The 23,122-nt window shown below is 42.5% G+C and overlaps 2 protein-coding genes across 2 annotated transcripts in view; one reads left to right on the top strand and one right to left on the bottom strand.

Moving 5' to 3' along the window:
- adrb2a (adrenoceptor beta 2, surface a) overlaps positions 1 to 14,401 on the bottom strand; it is a 237,335-nt gene extending 222,934 nt beyond the window's left edge. Inside the window, exon 1 of the mRNA XM_079508794.1 lies at positions 14,351 to 14,401. The gene's annotated coding sequence lies outside the window, so the exon portion shown is untranslated. The remainder of the gene's footprint in view (positions 1 to 14,350) is intronic.
- The window catches only part of adam19b (ADAM metallopeptidase domain 19b), a 44,268-nt gene that overhangs the window by 8,215 nt on the left and 12,931 nt on the right, over positions 1 to 23,122 (top strand). Inside the window, exons 4-14 of the mRNA XM_079508786.1 lie at positions 6,344 to 6,422; positions 9,565 to 9,641; positions 11,120 to 11,357; positions 13,824 to 13,889; positions 14,460 to 14,531; positions 15,078 to 15,244; positions 16,321 to 16,405; positions 19,344 to 19,483; positions 20,579 to 20,756; positions 20,931 to 21,020; positions 21,378 to 21,573. Coding sequence (XP_079364912.1) covers positions 6,344 to 6,422; positions 9,565 to 9,641; positions 11,120 to 11,357; positions 13,824 to 13,889; positions 14,460 to 14,531; positions 15,078 to 15,244; positions 16,321 to 16,405; positions 19,344 to 19,483; positions 20,579 to 20,756; positions 20,931 to 21,020; positions 21,378 to 21,573 — 1,388 coding nt within the window. The remainder of the gene's footprint in view (positions 1 to 6,343; positions 6,423 to 9,564; positions 9,642 to 11,119; positions 11,358 to 13,823; positions 13,890 to 14,459; positions 14,532 to 15,077; positions 15,245 to 16,320; positions 16,406 to 19,343; positions 19,484 to 20,578; positions 20,757 to 20,930; positions 21,021 to 21,377; positions 21,574 to 23,122) is intronic.

Below are 23,122 nucleotides of genomic sequence, written 5' to 3'. Positions count from 1 at the left end.
GATTCAGAGGCAGCAGTGAAGAAAATGGGTGTAATAATGCAAGAAACGGCACTGAAAAGACCGTGGAAGGAAAGGGGTCCTCTGGGCAGCTCACTGCTGCACATTAAGACTTACTCCGTTTAGGCTGACATCACCCGCTCACAATGCACTATGTCACTTAACTATAATTTATGAGTCACCCAGGAGACTGTGTGTGTGTGTGTGTGTGTGTGTGTGTGTGTGTGTGTGTGTGTGTGTGTGTGTGTGTGTGTGTGTGTGTGTGTGTGTGTGTGTGTGTGTGTGTGTGTGTGTGTGTGTGTGTGTGTGTGTGTGTGTGTGTGTGTGTGTGTGTGTGTGCGCGTGCTCACTCGCTCGCGTGCGTGCGTGCTCACTCGCTCGCTCGCCAGTTTGCAATGCATGTACATGTCTTCTGCAGGGGGGCTGTCTTAATATAGCTCTCCATCGCCCCCACTCAGGCCGGTGGTAATCTGCAGAGGGATGAAGCAGGCCTTTCTCTGTCTGTGACGTTCTTTGTAGCTGATGACATCAACAGGGTGGCATTGTAACTGCAGGCCAGGCTGCAGGCAGGGCATCTAATTTGGGGTAATGGAACAATGGCGTCTCTCCATTTCCTCTATCTATCACATCATTTTCTACTCTTCCCATCTCGTTCACTTCATCCAAAAGAGTCTAATGTTAAGTTAAGTAAAGATACGTCCATATTTAGTTTGTGTTTCTAAATGAAGATGAGGTCAAAGTCGGTGCATGATATTTATCTATTTAACAAAGAATAAAAAAAGGGGGGGGGAAATGCATCAACACTAATTGAATAAATAGATTCACTTTGCTATCATTGAGGCGCTTTCCTGAACGACTTGGTACTCCTACTGCGATTTAAGCACGCCAGTTGCTGCTGATGGCTGTGACAAATAGAAGGTTTCTCGGTTGTCCTGCTCTGCAGTGTTATGGTTCCTTTCCCAGTCTCCTAGTCCCTGAAAACAGCAGTTACTGTGTTTGGTGGGTGAGTTTCATCCATGTTTGATATATGGTCAGTTACTTTATATATGGTCAGTTACTTTATATATGGTCAGTTACTTTATATATGGTCAGTTACTTCGGCAGTGAGATAGGTTGCGGTGACAGGACAGTTGTGGGGACAGGACAGTGGCTCAGGGGTAGAGTAGCCGGTAGAGCAGCCAGATGGCAACCGCATGGTTCCCAGTTTGATCCCGGGCTCCCCCAGAGTTAGTGTCGAAATGTCCTTGAGCTAGACTCTGAGCTCTGGACAAGTGTGTGGACAAGTGTGTGGGCAAGTGTGTGGGCAAGTGCGAGCCCGGCTAATTTTTTAAAAGTAAATTACAAAAGCGACAGCGAACGAGAGGCTTGCGGGCCAATCAAAGTCAAAATTCATAATCCAGTTTGCTGATCATTCTTTGATTGTCAGCCTCCTTTATGACAACGAGATGGGCCATGGTCCTGTCTTGGACAATGTCCTCATATGGTGTGTGTGATGACTCAAACCTGCTGCAACACAATATCCCTTAAACAAAAGAGATGCAAAAGTCAATAAGACTTTAGCCATAGCCTCCCTGTCAGCACCCACTGTTAATGCAACAGCTGTGCAGACAGTAAGCCAATACACTGGGCACCCTGCATCCTGGATGACAACGTGAGTTCTGATGCCAACACTCACTCCATCTGCAAAACGCCCAATCGGAGAGTATTCCTGGAGAAAGTTGAGAGATTTCCATGTTGACAGATCGCTCTGGAAAATGTTTTATTCATCTTTGGGTATACATTTAAACTTTTGCAAATGATTTGTTGGTTTGGCAACCTCAGCATGGTAAACAAAAATAAGCTTGGAAATGGAAAGAACTTTAAGAAGTTTAACAAGACCATTGGCACTAACTTGAATGATCTTGTTATTTATCAAGGCCAAGGCCATTCTGGCAGACTGACTTTATGCAGAGCTTTGACTCCTGCCTTTAGGGAGGCGGTATACTTTACCTAGAAGGGCCAAATCAAACAAATACAGTATCGGAGATCATGATCCCTCGCCTGTAGGGCTAGTTGCTATTGCATACTTTAACAAAGGAAGGTCTGATGGACTCTTAGTGCTTCTATACACTGACACCACGCTAGACAGGAACGCCCAAAAACGTCACATCTGGTTTTAGCCTGGGGTAAGAATTTTCTATGGCTGCCAATGCAACTTGGTCCAATCCTTAATCACATACGGACAAACATCTATGCCGATGCTATCTAACTTGCGGAGGTAGCGTGCCTTGTCCACGGGCAACAGATCTTTCAACGTATGGCATTGCAAATACGTTTGATAATCGCTACTCTGCTCAATATTGTTAAATTGCATTGCAGTGAACGAGCGCAAATCACAACTTCCCCCGGGGGTGGGCGGAGTCACAGTTTGAGGCGCTGATTACGCGCCGTGGTGTCAGTGTATGGCTTTATTATGATTAAATCTACTGTTATTTGTATTTATATATTTTTTTAATTTTGTAACCGAGTACATTTATTGATTGTGTTACTGTTGCTAACCAAATTGCCCCACGTGGGCAGTAAGGACTATCCAATTCAATATACTGTATAGCCTTTTGTTCACATTGTTTTTCCTTTGGGCTCGAAAAAGATTTGTGGTGGGAAAACATGGTTATGATTTTGATTAATGATTTCCCCGGACACACGCATAATATTGAACTGAGATCATTTCACAGAGACTTGTTCTAGCAGAGAAACCGTTTGAGAAAGACCATATCCTGTATACTGTCTTTCTCAAACGGTTTCTCTGCAAGAACAAATTGCAGCATCTCACAATAACATGGACGTAATATACAGTATTAGTCAATAAACACTAGGATGTTGATAAAATGCTGCTCAGCCCTTTCTGTGTCAGTTGAGTTGAGCCTTGAGCAAACCCTGCAATGAAGCCAAGCACGGCCAGATGTTCTGGAGAGCAGTGGTTCCCAAACTTTTTCATGTCAAGGACCCCCAGTTTGACATGCATTAGTCTACGGACCCCCATTTAATGGCATTTTTTATCTCTGGGATCCCCACATTTATATTGTAAAATCAATGTTTTTTTTGTTTTTTTAACAATATATTTATTGCATTTTCTTTTTTTGTACAAACAGACAATACAATAGAGTAAAATCAATGTTAATTTAACTCTGAGAGTGTACAAATGGAATGAAATGGAATGGTTCCATTTGTACACTCTCAGAGTTACAGACCCATAAGGTTCCAAACTATCATTTAGCTGGTGACCCCCTTGAACTCCATCAAGGACCCATGGGGGTCCCCGGACCCCACTTTGGGAACCACTGCTGTAGAGTTCACTGCCCCGCGTCCATGTACCCTGTGCTCTGCTGAGTCTGCGAGTCTCCTGGTTGACGGATCAGAGAGAGAGAGAGAGAGAGAGAGAGAGAGAGAGAGAGAGAGAGAGAGAGAGAGAGAGAGAGAGAGAGAGAGAGAGAGAGAGAGAGAGAGAGAGAGAGAGAGAGAGAGAGAGAGAGAGAGAGAGAGAGAGAGAGAGAGAGAGAGAGAGAGAGAGAGAGAGAGAGAGAGAGAGAGAGAGAGAGAGAGAGAGAGAGAGTTTGTGGGAGGAAAGGATGAGAGGAGACAGAGGGAGAAAAATACCAGCTGTGAGACTCAGACAGACCCAAGTTTATGAATGAAAACAGGAAGAATGGATTGACAGACTTGGAAGGAGAAAGACGGGAAAATAAGCATCTGTAGGAGATGTAAATATTAACCCAGTTAGGTTGACAAACAACTGTCGGACAAGAAACCGCCCGAGTCAAAACATGCACGCACGCGCACACGCACACGCATGCACATGCACTTTGAAAATGATGTTTAATAGAGGGTATGCGCATGCTTAAAGTGAATGGCACATCGAGTGGCAAATCGAGTGGCAAAGCAACATGCAAAGTGTGTTTAACATTGTTTAACGTTGTTTAATGCAATCAGATAGGACTTTTCTGTTTGGATGCATGGGTTGTCAAGGCCAGAAAGTAGTTTTTTGCCAGTCAGTAGGCATTCCCCCATAACTTCCGGGTTTGATGATGATGTCACACGCATACCCTCTATTGTTCTCTCTCTGTGCGTGTCAGCTAGCAGAACCTTTCCTTCTCTTCAGCCCTATAGAACAATTTTTTTCATGATCTGAAAATGGAGAGCGTTGGAGGCAGACAGAGAGAGAAAAAAAAGAATGGCTTCCATCCACTGCCATAGGAGCATTTGGGTGAATAATAGCCCTGTCAGCAAAAACAACACAGTCCTGCACACATCAGTGGACAGATCATCCGCTGCTGTGACTGCCTCAGCCATAAGGTCAATATGGGGTCCTTGTGTCTGAAGTGAACCTGGGGCGAGAGAGCATACGATAGCTATACACGATGCAGTGAGCATTAGGTTGAGTTTTTCCTCTCAGCTTTGAGAAGATTTTCCGTCTGATTCTCTCAAGCTCTCCTACTGTAGACTAGCTCTGTCACCATGAATGTTTTATGAGCTATGGAATGTCTAAAAGAAGCTCTCCCTATATGCTCTCTACTGCCTTTATATATGTCTGCTGTCTGTATCAATGCATATATGTCTGCTGTCTGTATCAATGCATATATGTCTGCTGTATGTATCAATGCATATATGTCTGCTGTCTGTATCAATGCATATATGTCGGCTGTATGTATCAATGCATATATGTCTGCTGTATGTATCAATGCATATATGTCTGCTGTATGTATCAATGCATATATATATGTCTGCTGTATGTATCAATGCATATATGTCTGCTGTATGTATGAATGCATATATGTCTGCTGTTTGTATCAATACATATATGTCTGCTGTATGTATGAATGCATACAGTATATGTCTGCTGTATGTATCAATACATATATGTCGGCTGTATGTATCAATGCATATATGTCTGCTGTATGTATCAATGCATATATGTCTGCTGTATGTATCAATGCATATATGTCTGCTGTATGTATCAATGCATATATGTCTGCTGTATGTATCAATGCATATATGTCTGCTGTATGTATCAATGCATATATGTCTGCTGTATGTATCAATACATATATGTCTGCTGTATGTATCAATGCATACAGTATATGTCTGCTGTATGTATCAATGCATATATGTCTGCTGTATGTATGAATGCATACAGTATATGTCTGCTGTATGTATCAATGCATATATGTCTGCAGTATGTATCAATGCATACAGTATGTCTGCTGTATGTATCAATGCATACAGTATATGTCTGCTGTATGTATCAATACATACATGTATGTATCAATGCATACAGTTTGTCTGCTGTATGTATCAATGCATACAGTATGTCTGCTGTATGTATCAATGCATACAGTATGTCTGCTGTATGTATCAATGCATACAGTATGTCTGCTGTATGTATCAATGCATACAGTATATGTCTGCTGTATGTATCAATACATACATGTATGTATCAATGCATACAGTTTGTCTGCTGTATGTATCAATGCATACAGTATGTCTGCTGTATGTATCAATGCATACAGTATGTCTGCTGTATGTATCAATGCATACAGTATGTCTGCTGTATGTATCAATGCATCACCATACTGTATGTATTTTCGTTGTCTGTCTGTGTCTTGTCTGGATTTTGAGGGGCGTCAGCCCCTCCAATGTCTGGCTTTTGAAATGATTTGGGTGCGTTCGGAAATGCGCACCGGGAGTGCACTCGTCTATTAGTTTGCATTGCACAGTGCGCTCAGTGCGCTATTTCCGAACGCGCCCTATGTCTTATGGCAGCCAAGTCTAGCGGGCTTTGAATGTTTGTTTTAGAGCGCTTTTAAGTTTAACAAATATAGTGTGGCAGTGAAGTCTATGGACGTTTTACCTATTCCATGCCACCATTGAGTGCTGTGGTGCCAGACAGTCCCAACAGAATGCATGAAAAAGGGCGCTCAGATCGGTGAACCAATATTATCCAGCTCATGAGAAATGTGCTAGCCGCCCCTCTAGACCAGAAAACACGCTGACTGGGCCAGGCTATTGAGCTCTTGACATCGTCCCTCACCTCATATCAGCCTCAATCTGAGCCTCAATTCTGAGAAAACCTCTAGAGATAAAAAAAAAACAATACCAGGCGTCCCTCACTTCACACACACAAATGTGATTTATTTTATTTCAATAGACTGAATATCTACTGCACCACTGCATCACTTTGTGACTGATGTCTGGGAAATGTGCTCTATAAATAAAATGTACTTACTTACTTACTTACTTACTCTCTCTCTCTCTCTCTCTCTCTCTCTCTCTCTCTCTCTCTCTCTCTCTCTCTCTCTCTCTCTCCCAGGCAGCTCCTGGCTCCTGGCTATCAGGACATATGGTACAGCCCCAGTGGGGAGCGCAGGTCCTCGTCTCCCAGCAACACAGTAAGACTATGTCTATGGGACACCTTGGAGCAGGGAATCCTATTTGTGGCCCGCTCCAACAAAATGGGTCAGATCTCACGTTTTGTGTTATTTGCACATTGGGCACTTTCAGAGAGAGCAGTTCCTAGGGTTTCTAATGATACCAATATAATTTTTGCTCTCCGAATGTTCAGAGATATAGGTCATATTATTGATTGATTGAAATATTTATTAACAGTTTGCAGAATTACAGTACATTTCAAGCACAAACTCAATACAAAGACTGTTAACTGTGAGTGGACGACCCAATTAACACATTGAGAGCCCACGCAATACTGCCCAAAATCACTTTCACCTAGAAAATCCATTCACATTTTTTATAATTCAGCTGACTGTGGAGACACATGCTGGAACTTTTTACTTTGAAATGTTTTATAGTTTCTGAGTTATTTAATTTAAACGCCAAATGCATTCTCAATGGCGAAAACACAAACTTTGGCACCATGTGTTAAAAAAAAAAAAAAAAAGTATTTTGATTTTTCTGATTTTTTTTAATAAAAAAAAAAAAATATATATATATATATATATATATTTTTTTTTTTGTTGAAAGACGTCCACAGACGTCTTGGGCTATGCACGTGCGGTAATACCCAGGACGTCCACAGACGTTTTGGGCACAAAATGTGTTAAGCATTACACTTGTTTACAAGAGGGTCCACCTTGTTCAATTCATCAAAATATTTAGAGACGTACAAATAGACACTTCTATATAGTCAAAGAACAGAACAGGAATTCATCATAAAGGAGGTAAAAAGGGAAAAGAAAAATATACAGTGAGGAGAAAAGGGGGTGGGCGGTGGGGGGGGATTCAGATTTTACGGAGGCCAGTTTCGAATTGCAGCCGTCCGTAGGTGCCCTTTGAGAGCGGTTTTGAAGGAGTCAAGGGATTTGCATGTCTTAATGACTGTTAGGGCGTTCCACATTTTGGTGGCATAGGAGCGAAAATAATTTAGTCCCTTGTTTGTGCCGAATCTGGGTTGTACATGGTTTGTTGCACTTCCTCTGGTGTTGTGGGTGTGGACTTCGTTAACATTAAGGAAGTATCTAGACAGGTACATGGGTATCTTGGTGGTGTATCGAATCTTGTGGACCAGACCCATTGCAAGATGCTGTACTCTGTCGTCGACCCTACATATCGACTGTCACCATTCGGACAGTTGAGAAAAAAATCAGCCTCAAAGTGTATGTAGGGGCGACTGTGGCTCAAGAGGTAGAGCAGGTCGTCCAATGATCCATGGGTCGGCGGTTCGAATCCCGGCTCCTCCTGTCTACATGTCGAAGTGTCCTTGGGCAAGACACTGAACCCCAAATTGCTCCCGGTGTGCTGGTTGGTACCTTGCATGGCTTCCGCCGCATTCGGTGTATGAATGTGTGTGAATGGGTGAATGTAATGCACAATCTATGTAAAGTGCCTTGGATAAAGGCGCTATATAAATGCACCATTTTATGTAAAATAAGTAGCAATTGGTCACTTTTAACACACTTTATTTTATTCTCTTACACTGTAAGAGATTAATGTAATGCTTGTAATGCATATATTTAATGAAAACAATATCTACATTCCTGTAAGACTTACAGGAATGTAGATATTGTTTTCATTAAACACATGCATTACACCAGGCACATCCTGTAGTCTTATTTAAATAAAGAAAATGTTACTTTTTCAAATCTGTATGGTAGATATGTTATTGTTTATACAATCTATCTAGCACATTCTGCAGTGGAGGTGGTCTCCAGGCCTGCACTAACATTGAGAGACGTCAGCTGCATTTTTATAGCGCTTTTACAAGTGCTCAAAGAGCTTTACAATGGTTCATTCATTCATACATGAGGTGAAGTGGCGAACAGTCGACGCCAGCGTCCTCACTTCCCACATTCACACACCAATGGTGGCAAGCTTACACCGACCGACTCATTGGAGGCAATGTAGGATTCAGTGTCTTGCCCAAGGACACTTCGACATGTGGACAGGAGGAGCCGGGATTCGAACCGCCGACCCAGGGATCATTGGACGACCTGCTCTACCTCCTGAGCCACAGCCGCCCTCTTGTGTTAGATAGGACACAGACTGATTGTGTTAGATAGGACACAGACTGATTGTGTTAGATATGACACAGACTGATTGTGTTAGATAGGACATTTGCAATGTCAGTAAAGTGAAGCAGACAGTGCTCTGGATAACAACAAATTGTATTTCGGCCATTGTTGGAATTATGCGAGAGAGAAAGAGAATCAACTGATGTAAAACGAATATATTGTAGCTTCAATAAACAAGTTCTGACTTCATTTGGTTAAAGCAAGCATGATTATTGCTTAATAACTCGTTAGCTTGTTCTTAACAGTTCTCCACAAGCCTTTCTTTCACCATACATTTACAAACCACAAAAATATAATTTTCGGGCAATTATATTTTAGACGTGTAGAAGTCAGCAGTGGCTCTGGCGATCGTCTTGGAATCGGAAGATTCCACGTTTGATCCCCTGAAGCTCCTCCTGGCTGCGTGTCGAAGGGTCTTGGAGCGAGATACTGAACGCCAAACTGATAAATTGAGCAGGTCGGTGCCTTGGTTTCCTCTGCCACCGGTGTGTGTGTGGATGTATGGGTGAATGTGAAATACATTGTACACTTTGGAGAAAGTGCAGTCCATTTACCATTTATGATAGCCCTCTCTCGGTGTGTGTGTGTGTTTGTTTTTTTTCCTGATCTGACTCAAATGAAAAAACTAAAACGTAAGGCGGCGGCGGTGGCTCAGGGGTAGAGTGGCTGGATGGTAACCGCAAGGTTGCCAGTTCGAACCCGGGCTCCCCCAGAGTTAGTGTCGAAGTGTCCTTGAGCAAGACACTGAACCCCTAATTGCTCCTGATGTGCTGGTTGGTGCCTTGCATGGTTTCCGCCGCCATTGGTGTATGAATGGGTGAATGTAATGCACAATCTATGTAAAAGCGCCTTGGATAACGGCGCTATATAAATGTACCATTTACCACCTCTCTGTTCCAGGATCAGTGTTTCTACCATAGAGTTACAGTATATGGACCACCTCTCTGTTCCAGGATCAGTGTTTCTACCATAGAGTTACAGTATATGGACCACCTCTCTGTTCCAGGATCAGTGTTTCTACCATGGGACGGTACAAGGCATGGAGGAGTCCAGTGTGGTTGTCAGCACCTGCTCAGGACTCAGGTAACTATAACACACACTTCAGGTCCTTTCATACGGGGAGCGAGTGACGCAGGCGTTGTGGCCTGGATCAGGTCTGCTCATGAGTGGCGCGGGACACGTAGCGTTAAAAAAAAAAGAAGCTCACCACAATCCATGTCTAGTCGCCCAGCGGGCGTGTGCACGAAACGAGCACGCACGTGACAATTTCACGGGGCCGTGCCCGTGAACATACACTTGCGTAATTGACCTTCAACTTCTCCGCACGTCCAAAATAAACGCCACGCCTCTCATTGCAAAATGAATGACTAGATGCGTCAGTCGCTGCCCGCCTGAAAAGGCCTTTCTACTGTTGGAATAGATGGCGATAGAAGGCTGCTTGTTGAGTACAGTATGAGTGTTGCATGTACAGTAAAGCAGTTCAGTGTGTTAGTGGGTCAGAGGTCTCACCGCTGGTCCAGAGGAGTGGCAGCAGTGAGGTCTCCTCGCCACAGACGAGAGACGGCCACAGAAGAACAGACATGCATTGACAGAAACCACAGCCCCTTGTGTGTGTGTGTGTGTGTGTGTGTGTGTGTGTGTGTGTGTGTGTGTGTGTGTGTGTGTGTGTGTGTGTGTGTGTGTGTGTGTGTGTGTGTGTGTGTGTGTGTGTGTGTGTGTGTGTGTGTGTGTGTGTGTGTGTGTGTGTGTGTGTGTGTGTGTGTGTGCGTGCGTGAGGCGTGCGTGAGCGCTCTGTGCTTTGTTTTCCTTTCTGCGCTACTCCAGAGAAAGTGGATTTGACAAAAGATGTATTATTTCATTCATCTTGCAGATGTGGAACAATGTGCACACACACACACACACACACACACACACACACACACACACACATATACACACACAGATTATGCTGACACACACTCCTGGCCTCTGGGGTTTTCATCGTGGAGATGTATAATACTGGGGACATGTGGGCGTTCGACCTCCAGATGCTTTCTACAGCTGCATGACTGTGTGTGCGTGCGTGCCTGCGTGAGTGCGTGCGTGCGTGTGCAATTACGTGTGTGTGTGTGTGTTTGTGCATCTGTCCTTATGTATACATGCGTGAGGAAGCCAGAGAGCTGTGTATCATTCCAACTGTCCAATCGGATCATTTCTAAACAGCAGTAAATGAATGCACCTGAGCCATGGTGTGTCTCATCCATTCATTCCACCCACACATGCAGAACTCATTCTGTAACGTGGTTGTCTCCATTTAACCATATGGTTTCGCTCATGCTTCAGTTTGACAATCCAATCAGTCTGTGGGTGGCCAGAGATAGGATGAACTTTTAGAATGACCTTTTCATCTACTAGATTTGATGCATGAATTTGCTATGTTGCATGTTTGTTTCCTGCAATGAAAAGCCTTTTAAATTGTTTCATGACACAGAGCCATAATATACATTGGCAAACATTAAAGTCATTTTACCTTCCGCTTCGTGCGGAAGGAACCATTGACCAGATGCCGTCTGTTTCCCCAGGGGGCTGATATCTCTGAACACCAGCGTCAGCTACCTGATAGAGCCTCTGGCTCCCGTCGCCATGGATATGATGCAGCCGCACGCCGTGTTCAGGACAGAGAGCCTCCGGCTGCCTGGCGGGACATGCAGGCATCATCACCACGGTAACCAGGAGGAGCGTGGCGGCGAGGAGGAGGAGGCGGAGGGGCGGAGGAACTTCATCCGAGAAATGACGACGCCGTCGCCGCTGTCCAGACGAGTGAGTTGAAGATTGGTCTTCAAACTGTAACACTAGCATGACTGAAGTAATAATATATGTATGATGTATGATGATGGTCATGGAAGGGGAACCTTCTGAAAGCTTCATGGGCAAAGATAATAAAATTCAAAATCTTTAAAAAAAACGGCCAAAATGACCTCTCAGTCATGCTAGTGCAAGAAACTCCTGTCACTCAATGTTCATAGTATTTGTTGCGAACGTAGTGAGCAACAGAACATGTCTGTGTGTGTGTGTGTGTGTGTCTGTGTCTGTCTGTCTGTCTGTCTGTCTGTCTGTCTGTCTGTGTGTGTCACACTGTAACACCACCCGCCCGCCACCAGAGGGCGCAGCTGTATCACACACAAAAAACACACACAACACAAAAAAAAACACACACGCACGCACACATACACACACTAAAAAAAATTAAATCTTAAAAAACTACGTAATTTATTCTAATTGTTGTTATTGCAATTTACGAGCTGCGTTCGCTTCCCGCGTTCGTGCGTCTTACTTGTAGTAGATAACAGTAGCACAATTTGAAATTTGCACCCTATGGCCAGAAACATAATGAAGTCTGTGGCTTTGACTGGATTGTTGAATCCCTACAATGAACATAATGCTTTGGTGCACTTGTGGAGGGGAGACACCCCAGGTGGGCTGTCGTAATGAGACAACATGTAGTCCAGGAAGGAAGTGAGACCACATTTTCATGACAAATTTCCGTCATGAAGATGACTAAAATATCTCAAAAACTCATATTATACACCTTAGCACCTATAAACCCCAGGAAAGTGGTTCTTGTGTCCTAAACATCATTAAAATAAGATCTGGTTGCAAAAGGGCTGAAGTGGCCCCCATTCCCATTGGGAAGTAACATTATGCTAAACTTGAAAAGAAAATGTTATTATTAAAAATGTAATTACTTTATTGGCTATTTTTAATTAGCCAATAATTAATAATGTTCACACATCAACAGCGGCTGAACTCTCTCTGGTTGTTTAGTCATTCAGAATGATAGTACATTCCTTCAGTAAAAGAAACATCCCACTGTCCCTTAAGTGTTAGATTTATGAAGCAAACATTAGCCGCAGCACAAGTAAAGTGACTTTGTAAACACTACTGACCCATATAATAAAGTTGGCCTGCCATGATTATTGTTCTTTCTGAAATCTTAACCCAGGGAGCTCTTCTCTTGCAGCACAGGCCACTTTGGAATTCTTTGGCAGAATGAGAGTATACCCACTTCTCCAGACACCATTACACCAATGATTACACATACTGAACTGAATATTGCAATTTGCTGCACTCTATTCGTTATTATAGACTCACATATATCTCTGACTTCTGTAGGAAGTATTTTAAATTAAAAGAAAACTTTCAAATATGAGAGAATGCAAAACCAAGAGCCAATAATCAGAGGACAAGGTAATAAAATAATATCATGCAATTAAGGGGATTGATTGATTGATTGGAAACCATAATGGGTAAACACGTGACGTGACATCACATAAGTTATGCGGGACGCCTACTGAGTGGCAAAAAACTACTTTCTGGAAGCCCAAAGATTTTTCTGTAAAAATGGGTTTTTTAAAAGACAGGTTAGAGAGCGAGCTAACCTGAGGTCTTCTGGCAGGCCATTCCATAGTCTAGGCCAGGGACCTTGATGGCGAAGGACTGGTCACCCACCCACCTGACAACAACCAAAAGCCCTGAGCTTTAAAAGTTAATAATAACATTCTAAAAGTGAATGGCAGCCTCACCTTGTGCAGGTATTCAATGGCAATGGATTCTGGGACAGTTGGCTTGTGATAACATTATTGAGAACAAAACATCTATAGAGGGTATGCGGCACGTGTGACATCATCACCATGCCCGGAAGGTATGCAGGAACGCCTACTGAGTGGCAAAAAACAACATTACATCCAAACAGAAAAGTCCTTTCTGATTGTATTAATCAACGTTAAAGGTATATTCAGTGATTTGACTTAATTCAAATATCACTTATTTTTTCTTTTTTTCTGGATAATCCTCCCTACTATAGAGTGTGCTGACCATATAAGGAGTTCCTCCCTGTCCCCAGTAAGCCCCTGGGGTCAAAAATCCCTAGTTTCAGTTTTGGTGGCGGGTGGCAAAACCTTCATCCAATCAGGATGAGAGGGGCCTTCCTCCAATCATGATCGAGTGGGGGCGGGCCTTCGTGCACATGCTGTTGGCCTGTTGCACTTCCCCCCACTGTAGAGCGTGCATGTGCACATTTTGTTACCGGGGCAGACTGGGTGGTTTTCCAAATCGCCCAAATCACTGAATGCTCCTTTAAACAATGTTAAACTCACTTTGCCTCTCCATTTGCCACTCACTTTATGGATGCGCATACCCTCTAGTCTATTGCATTATGTTTTCATTGTTTATTTGTTTTGCACTTCCTTAACTAAATGTGAAAAAACGACCTGTCTCTGCTTAAAGGAACGGCGGGACCTCAGCCAAAACATGAAGTACGTGGAGCTGCTACTGGTGGCCGACCACGCAGAGGTGAGAGCATAGTGTCTACAAGATATTAATATGAACAATGTTTCATATTTCAAACACGTTCAATATGTTTAAAAAGAAAATTCAACTAGTGAAAAAGTGTACATCTACAAACACCATCGTTTCATCTTGAGCTGGCAGATATGCTATTTCCGCTATTTAGTAGTAGTATTTAGTTAGAAACATGACTAAGAATTCTTGAAAGCAGACGGGGGTGGTTGTGGTGTTGACGTGGTAACAAGGGAAGTTTTGTCTGTCATCACCGTTCAGAAATGATTCTTTGTTTGTGAGGACATCGGTCATGTCAACCCACAGCTATTCTATTCAGGTCTAATTAGCCAGCCCAGTGCGAGACGTCTGATCATCTCTGAGGCTATTAGTAATAGTAAGCCTCTGATTCACTTCCTGTGTCTCTGTTGATGCTTCACACATTGCCTTTTGAAGCTTCTAAAAGTGACAAAGACGTGTGTCTGTGTGTGTCTGTGTGTGTGTGTGTCTGTGTGTGTGTGTGTGTGTGTGTGCGTGCGTGCGTGCGTGCGCATGCATGCTGTCGTGTGCATATTTCCTACCCAGTTTGAGAAGCAGGGGCGAGATCTGGAAATGACCAAGATGAAACTGCTAGAGGCTGCAAACTATGTGGACAAGGTTAGATTTACCGGCAGTCAAGAGCGGCGCACATTGACAAGTGGCAAAGTAATAAAAGTATTAAGTATACCAGACATATCCGGCATTTCAAGGAAAACCGCGCGTGCGTGAAAACCATAAACAACTCCATGCTCTGCAGAGAATCTGCTGAAACTGCTGTCTATTCATACTCAAGTTTTAGGTGATAAGGTTTAATAAACCAGCATCAATTGTGGAGAAAAAATTGGTCATCCATCCACATATATGTTACCTCAACCAGGCTAATGATAACAGATACGAGATACCAATAATGCAGGTACACTTTGGTAGGCCTGTAGCCCAAGTAACTCAACATTGCACCATATAGCATTCAAGTCACCTGCAGTAGGCCTAAGCTAACAAAATAAATGGTATCCCCCTAAAATGTAGTTACTATGGGCAGGGTTTGGTTGACAATAGCCTTTGCAACAGATTATCTTTTTATAAAAAAATATAATATAATATATATTTTTTAAATATATACCCTATCCAATTAATCGATGAATTGGACCCATCCCTACTGTCCAGTACTACAAGGGCCTGGGCATCCGCGTGGCGGTGATCGGCCTGGAGGTGTGGTCGCACCAGGACAGGATCAACATGTCTACCAACCCCTACAGCACCTTGGGGGCCTTCCTGGCCTGGAGGCGGAAGCAGCTCCACGCGCTGCCCAACGACAACGCTCAGCTCATCACGTCAGTATACCTTATAGCTGCTGTCTGTAATGCTGTGTTCACACGGGCAGATGCAAAGATACAGTCTACCGTTGTCATTGTCAAATGGAAGCGACATGAAGTTACAGAGATGCATCCAACGTTTGTAGCTGCTGCAAAAGCTGCAAAGCTACAAATGACTTTACTTTATTATTGATCCCCATTAGCACTTGTAAAAGCGTGGCTATTCTTCCTGGGGTCCAGGAATTGAAGCTGCAATGACACACTACTACGGACACACGCTTGATGGCGTTGCTTGTCTTTCCCAATTTTAATGGCTCAAAGATTAAGGAATAAGAATAAGAAAATAGGTCCACCTATGGTCTGACCGAGCCATCTGCACTTGGACTGACTGAATTAGTGTAATGAATAAACTGTCCAGACAGTGAGTATTGACAGCATATGATGCTGATATTATTGTGTTCAATGTCACCCAGCTCACACAGTGTGTACTAGGGCATTCACTTCTAGTCATTTTTACTAGTTGACTAGTTGCCTAGTTTACTAGTCGACTAGTCGACTAGTTGTTTAACCACCTATTATGTTATGTTTTTCTTTTTCTTTTTTTTAAATAAATATTTGTACATTTAAAAACTGTGTACATTGGTGACTATAACTATAATCTACCTGATCTTGAGGCCTAAAAAATCGGGGAAAAAATAAAAAAAATAAACTTTACTTTTTTTTTCTTATCAACTAGTCAACTAGTACCAACAAGGTCGACTAGTGGATTTTCTTAATGCCCTAGTGTGTACCGGTGTGTATATATATATATACGATATACAGTCAATCAGCAGCAGCAGTGTATGATGAACGATTTACTGTCAGCTGTAAAACATTTACCAACAGTTATACAACATTGTGCTGCCATATTTTGTGCTATAAATTATTTTGTAAGAGGCGTCAGTTTTTTGGAAGGGTGTATGGAAGCTGTTTAAGTTGTATACTGTAGATCTTCTCGCGAATCCAACTTGACATTAGTACTGATGATTATACATTCCTGCGGGTCGTTCCGCCAACTGGAACTAATCAGCTGTGGTGTGTGTTTCACTTCTCAGGGGGATGTCATTCGAGGGGACCACCATTGGGCTGGCACCTCTCAAGGCCATGTGTTCTGAGTACCAGTCTGGTGGAGTGAACTCGGTGAGAAACAGAGGCGCAGCCAGAAATGCGATTCTAGATGGGCCTCGCTATGGCTAGGTGGGCCGGCACGCACGCTCACGCAGCGCGCGTGCGTGGTGGTCACGCACTCGGTTAATCGGTTATTTATTTATTTATTTGGCGTATTTCGGTTATATTTCGGGTTATATTGCCCCCAGAGTGACAGCCAGGCAGTTCTTATTTTTACCGGCTTTAGTTAACATTAACAAGACAGACAGACCCGCTGGAACGCTTCAAATACGTCTGTCTCACACTCACAAACAAACACACACACACACACACACACACACACACACACATGCATGCACGCCTGTCGGAGGAGTGGCAAAAATTGACTCAAGTGTCACTAAGTAAGAAATCTCTCTCTCTCTCTTTTTCTCTCTCTCTCTCTCCCCCTTCCCTCTCTCCCTCCCCATCTCTCTCTCTCTCTCTCTCTCTCTCTCTCTCTCTCTCTCTCGTAGTTGTGGCGTTTAGTGTTTACCGTCCCCGTCACACACACACACACACACGACACACGTCACACACACACACACACACACACACACACACACACTCTAACGTATCTCTTCAAGCTGCAGAAATAAATAGCCTTTGTTTGAAACTAAAGCATCAACGTGGAAAAATCACAAAACAAGCTTCCAATCAATTCCAAATACCTTGTTGCTGACTGCTGAGGCGTCGGAACTTCGGAAGATTTAGAAAAGCATAATCCACAGTATTGTCACCGCGTCCGCGACCTAGTCTATTTTTAGTTTATCAGATTTGTCGGCGTGCTACGGCCTCGGAACGAGAAAAAATAATGAAACAAAAAGTAAACATCTCCACATGGCTCTGCAGCAGCAGTCTCAGGAAGTGGACGTAACAACTTGCATGATCGCATCCTATAGACTATAGTCTAGGGCTCTAGGCCAAAAACCTGGGTCTTAAAAAGGCTAGTCTAGGCACATTAGTGAAAAAGAACCGACAGCCTGTTTATTCATATTAAGCAAGATAATCATGTAAAAAACACAACAAAAACATATTTACTGAAAGAAAGAAAGACATTATGAAACTTATTATGTATTTATATAAAAAAAATAAAAAAATATTTGTATTTATTTTTATTTTTTTGAAAAATCGATGGGTGGTCCAGCTCTCTATATGGGTGGGCCGCGGCCCACCCAGGCCCACCCGTAGCTGCGCGCCTGGTGAGAAACCATCTTTATTGACTGTATATGCAATGGAAGTGCATGCATCGCTTTGCAGTGGTGTACTTGAGTACTGTACCATTGCTGCATCTCAAGGGGCTATCCCTTCAATAAGAATCTGAGAGATACCGTACAGGTTTTCAGCTTTGCATCAGCTGTTGAATTTCATGAGGACTTCTTCAAGTTTGAATAGTTTGACCAGGCTGAGAGTTCTCACCTGTCGCCACTAGAGACCGGTTCCGCCTCACACATTTAGTGCCGCTCAGTCCTGCAGCGCCATCTGCTGTGGTGCCAGGCGATTGCAGGGAGCTTTTATTCTGAAATGTTTCACTTTCCCTTTCCCCCAAAAATCAGGAGGCGAAAGTAACTTCCTGAAAATCACGCTATTATTTAGATTTCTCTCTAGAAGCGTTAATATTGTAACCGCGATGCACAATTAAGTCAGAAATTAGACCAGAACATCCACGTTTTGCGCGGATGCAGCGTAATTTCAGAGAAAAATGGCTTTTAAAACGGCGCTTAAACACGGAAGATAATTGGGTGCGCGCACCCAAACAGAGCAGGCGGGGCTCTAGCAACAGGGCCGATTCCAGAAATATCGAGGCCTTCTTATATCGATATAAAGCCTTCCACTCATTTTCAACATTTTACTATGTATACCTTAGAGCTGTTGTGTGGAAATAATAAAAAAGTCCCCCCCATTCTGTGTTTACTAGAACTAGAGGTCTGAAAAAAATCATTAACATGGTGAAACACATCTTGATGATGTCATCAAGATGTGTTTCACCATGTTAATGATTTTTTTCATACTTACAGTTCTAGGAAACACAGAATGGGGGGGACTTTTTTTATTATTTCCACACAACAGCTCTAAGGTATATTAATGACATAGTAAAATGTTGAAAATGGGTGGTTTTCCCCTTTAAGACTATTGTTAGCACAGTTCTTTGTGCCTTTGAAACCTGACTGGACAATGCTCTTTGTCCATCCGATTGCATTTCTATGCTGCGGTTTTTATAGGCAATTCTAATAGGCTTTGTGTAATCATAATGGTTTTATTGTGTTCATTAGGTGGTTTCAGAGAGTTATGGGGTTCTGTAAATCCATTGTGAAAACAATAAAGCAACGGGTTGATTGATGAAAGATTTTAAAGAAAATGTACTTTTGAATACCTCTCTATATATCAAGTAACATTTTGACTGAGCAACTTGTAGTGGAGTTCTATTTGACTAGGAGTATTTTGTCTACCACAATGTAAACAGGCCTCTCAGAGGGCAGGACATATTCTAAACATTGTCCAGAGCTTGTGTGTTCACTGTGTGTTGCAACTTTGCAACTATCGCTTGAAAAATATAACATTTGGCTTGAGAAACAAGGCTTGACTTTATGCTTCCTCACACAAGGAATCACACTTTTGCATTTAGATTCTAATGGCTTTTTGGTTAAAGGGTAGGGTAAGTGATTTTCTTTGATTAAAATAAGTGTTAAAAAGCTTTGTGATAGGGAAACTCCTTACTGAACAAACATAGTCTATAGCAATGATTACTATCAGAATATAGTGATTTAACCTTTCTGATTTAACTTTTTGTTTTAATAAACCTTTAATAAAGTATAGCATCTCCTGTTATGATGGTGACTGTTTATTAAAAGAAAAAGAAAAATCGAGAAAGAAAAGCAATAGAGATTTCCTCTACTCCGATGTTGACTCATCTTCTCATAACATGGGCCAACAGGACCACTCTGAGTCTGCGGTGGGTGTGGCAGCAACCATGGCCCACGAGATGGGCCACAACTTTGGAATGAGTCACGACAGCAGTGGCTGTTGCCAGGCCCGAGGAGAAGATGGAGGCTGCATCATGGCCGCTGCCACTGGGTGAGATCATGCACAAATTGATCGAAAAAGGTCTGCTGCACACTGTAATTCTGTTAAGTGCAATTTATTGGCACATGGTCAAGTGCCAATAAATTGCACTCAATGGAGCTACGACGTACAGGCCTTTGTTCATGTCTAATTATATTGGTCCAGCACCTGTGTTAACCCATTCTACAAAACAAATCTTCTAAATCCTAACAGTTTTCTGAAAAACCTGTGTTTCTATGTCAGTGGTTCTCAAACCTTTTCATGTCAAGGACCCCCAGAATTCTATGTATTTGCCCGCCGACCTCCATTTCAAAATATTTCGTTCCAGGGACCCCCATAAGCAAAAAATTTAGTTAAAAACGTTCGCTGTGAAAGAATATTAAAAGATTTACACACACACACACACACACACACACACACACACACACACACACACACACACACACACACACACACACACACACACACACACACACACACACACACACACACACACACACACACACACACACACACACACACACACACACACACACACACACACACACACGAATGGTTAATTCAATCTCTCTATTATTAAATTCCCTAATTATAAAATTAGGGAACCTGCTGTAAGATGCTATAATGTATGTTGTGGCCCTTTTGTTGGTTCCAAACATTTCCACATTGCCAACAAACCCACTGATGCACCCAGAGACTTTGGATGTACGCAGATCAAAGAAATAGATTGTCCACAGGTTCAATGTCATTTTGGTTGCATTTACTTTCCTTTTGAAGTGCAGTGATACATTACAATACAAACATCTTCTCTTCCTTATGGCATGATCTCCATTTGTCCATTTGTCCACCAGGTGTCCACCATTTGTCCACCAGGTGCATGCCGCTCCCCAATCACCCAGGCCTACTTATACCATCTGTCAAGCAATTAGACCTGGGGAGGCGTGCCCCTGTTATCCAAACAATAATTCAATTATAACCCATAAAACCAATGCCCACTAATGCCAAATAGCTACAACAATTGTGATAATAATAATAAATATAAATAGACATACAAAACAGTGAGGATGGCTTCTACAATGTATGTTTTTCTTCCCCTGCATGGCGCAGCCACCCATTTCCACGTGTGTTCAACTCGTGTAACCAGAGGGAGCTGAAACGCTACCTGAGCTCCGGAGGGGGCAAGTGTCTGTTCAACATGCCCAACACCAGAGCCATGTACGGGGGGCAACGCTGTGGCAACGGCTACCTGGAGGAGGGAGAGGAGTGTGACTGTGGGGAGGAAGAGGTAAGGGGGCTTTGTGCGTGCGTGCGTGCCTGCCTGACGTGTCTGCATGCGTAGTGAGCACAAAGATGATACATGTGGTGCAGCAGTGCAACAATTACCCCAACAAGGACCCCTTAGCTGAGAGAGAGATGAACAATGTTGTGATTAGATGAAATGATTGTTTTATTTCTATAGGAATGCACCAGTCTCTGCTGTAACGCAAACAACTGCACTCTGAAAGCTGGAGCTGAATGTGCTCATGGAGTCTGCTGTGACAACTGCAAGGTATCATTAGGTCTAATGTCCTTATTTCTTGTTTTGTTCACAAATGCTAATCCTAAATTGTAATCTTTCTTTCTTTCTTTCTTTCTTTCTTTCTTTCTTTCTTTCTTTCTCTTTTTTAAACTCGGCAGCTGTACTGTATGTAAATATCTGTTGAATAACTCCATTTAAGAATGACTAACATTACCGGTCAGTTCTTCAATATTATTTACGGTTAGAATTTAATGGTGACATCCCAGTATGCTTATATTAACGTATCACTCCCACATAGAAAATAAAATAAATGTTTACAAATAAACATTGTAATAACGATAATTCTAACTGCTCCTCTCTGTTCTTTTTTTCTTCAATCTTATGCAGCTGAAGAGTCCAGGTGTGCTGTGTCGTGCCTCGTCAGGGTCATGTGATCTACCAGAATACTGCGATGGGAAGGCGGAGTCTTGTCCCGCTAACTTCTACCTGGTGGATGGCATTTCCTGTGCGGCAGGGATGGCCTACTGCTATACAGGCATGTGTCTGACCCTGGGTCAGCAGTGTCAGTCGCTCTGGGGAAGAGGCGAGTGGAATTTTACCCATTTAGACCCGAGGACGATTCTTCAAATGTCCCATGTTTCTATGTCAGTCGTTCTCAAACATTTTCATGTCAAGGACCCCCAAAAATATATGTAATTGCCCGCCGAGCCCCATCTGAAAATATGTGGTTCCAGGGACCCCCCAGAAGCAAAGATTTGAGTTAAAAAACGTTCGCTCTGAAAGAAGCGAACATTTTCAAGATTTTTAAAAAATGGAAGACCTACAAGCTCGTAGTGCGGCACTCGGTGCCGCGCTATGAGCTTGTAGATCTGCTATTTTTCAACAGCTAAAGTACAGTGTTTCCCAGTGATTCAGTTTTGCCTCCATATGAGGTTGTAATGAAAGCGATTGCTTACAGCAGTGGTTTTCGACCCTTTTCATATCAAGATCCAATGATGTATTCGGCATTTGAGCCACGGACCACCATTTGATGAGATTTAGCCTTTCAGACCCAATTCATATTTTGTTGTCGTTGGATAAGATTTTGTCCACAATTCCAATGTGGTTAGACAACAAGCAAACGTTGATGAAAATTACATCTTCATTCTCTAATTGTGTAGATGTAAATTAACTTAATTAAGTAATGCTGATGTTTAACAATAATTTAACTCTTATGGGTCCATTTGGTTTAATTTTATGCTCTCACAAGTTAAATATCTAATAAGGGTCCATTTAGTTACTCTCCATCATTTTGCTGGGGACCACCTGGAACGCCCTCAAGGACCACTGGTGGTCCCCGGACCACTGGTTGAAAACCACTGCCTTACAGGAACGATAAAGATAATAGAATGTATTACATACTTTATTTCTCCATTATTGCTTAAAAAGCATTAAATCCAAGACATTTTTATTTATTAAATGTTTAATGTTCATAAAAAAAACCTAATTAACCTTTGTGAATGAACATCATTTACATAACATTTGCATGGTTTTGAACCTTGTCACATGACATTACCAAAGCCAGATGGACCCTCACTGCCACTACATTGATCTTTGATAAAGCTTTCATGTCCTACCTCACCTGGGATTTGAACCCAGTCTACCGGATGATGAGAACCTAAAAGTTCTACCACTCTTCCAAGACAGAATCCATGCTTGGTCAAGGGAGATAATGCACGTATTAGTTTGAGGCAGTACTACTTGTCAACCAGTGGTAGTTGACAAGGGGTATACGTAGTATGTGTGTGTGATTTAACACGTTAAGCTTTTAGATATTAATATATATATATTATTTAAACATGAAATAGGGTTAATATACTGTAAGTGGTTAATATACTGTGTATATCCTGCACATAACTACTTAAACTTAAACCCCATCCATTTCTAGGGGAATAAAACATTCGCAGAAAAAATAGCAGATCTACAAGCTCACAACGCCATCGCCTTGCAAATTGGCTATTTTCAGTGAAGATATTTCATGTAGAAAACAGAAACTCCACCAGCATAGATCCCTGAGGCACTCCGGTGAACCAAGTAAAAGGGTTCAAGTGTCTTTAAGCACTGTAGCACTAAGGTACAGTATGGATTGTTAT

This window comes from Electrona antarctica (genome assembly GCF_951216825.1).
Source record: "Electrona antarctica genome assembly, chromosome: 1".
Classification (NCBI taxonomy): Eukaryota; Metazoa; Chordata; class Actinopteri; order Myctophiformes; family Myctophidae; genus Electrona; species Electrona antarctica.
The sequence above is the reverse complement of the archived record's forward strand: the minus strand, read 5'-3'. Positions and strand labels throughout refer to the sequence as shown.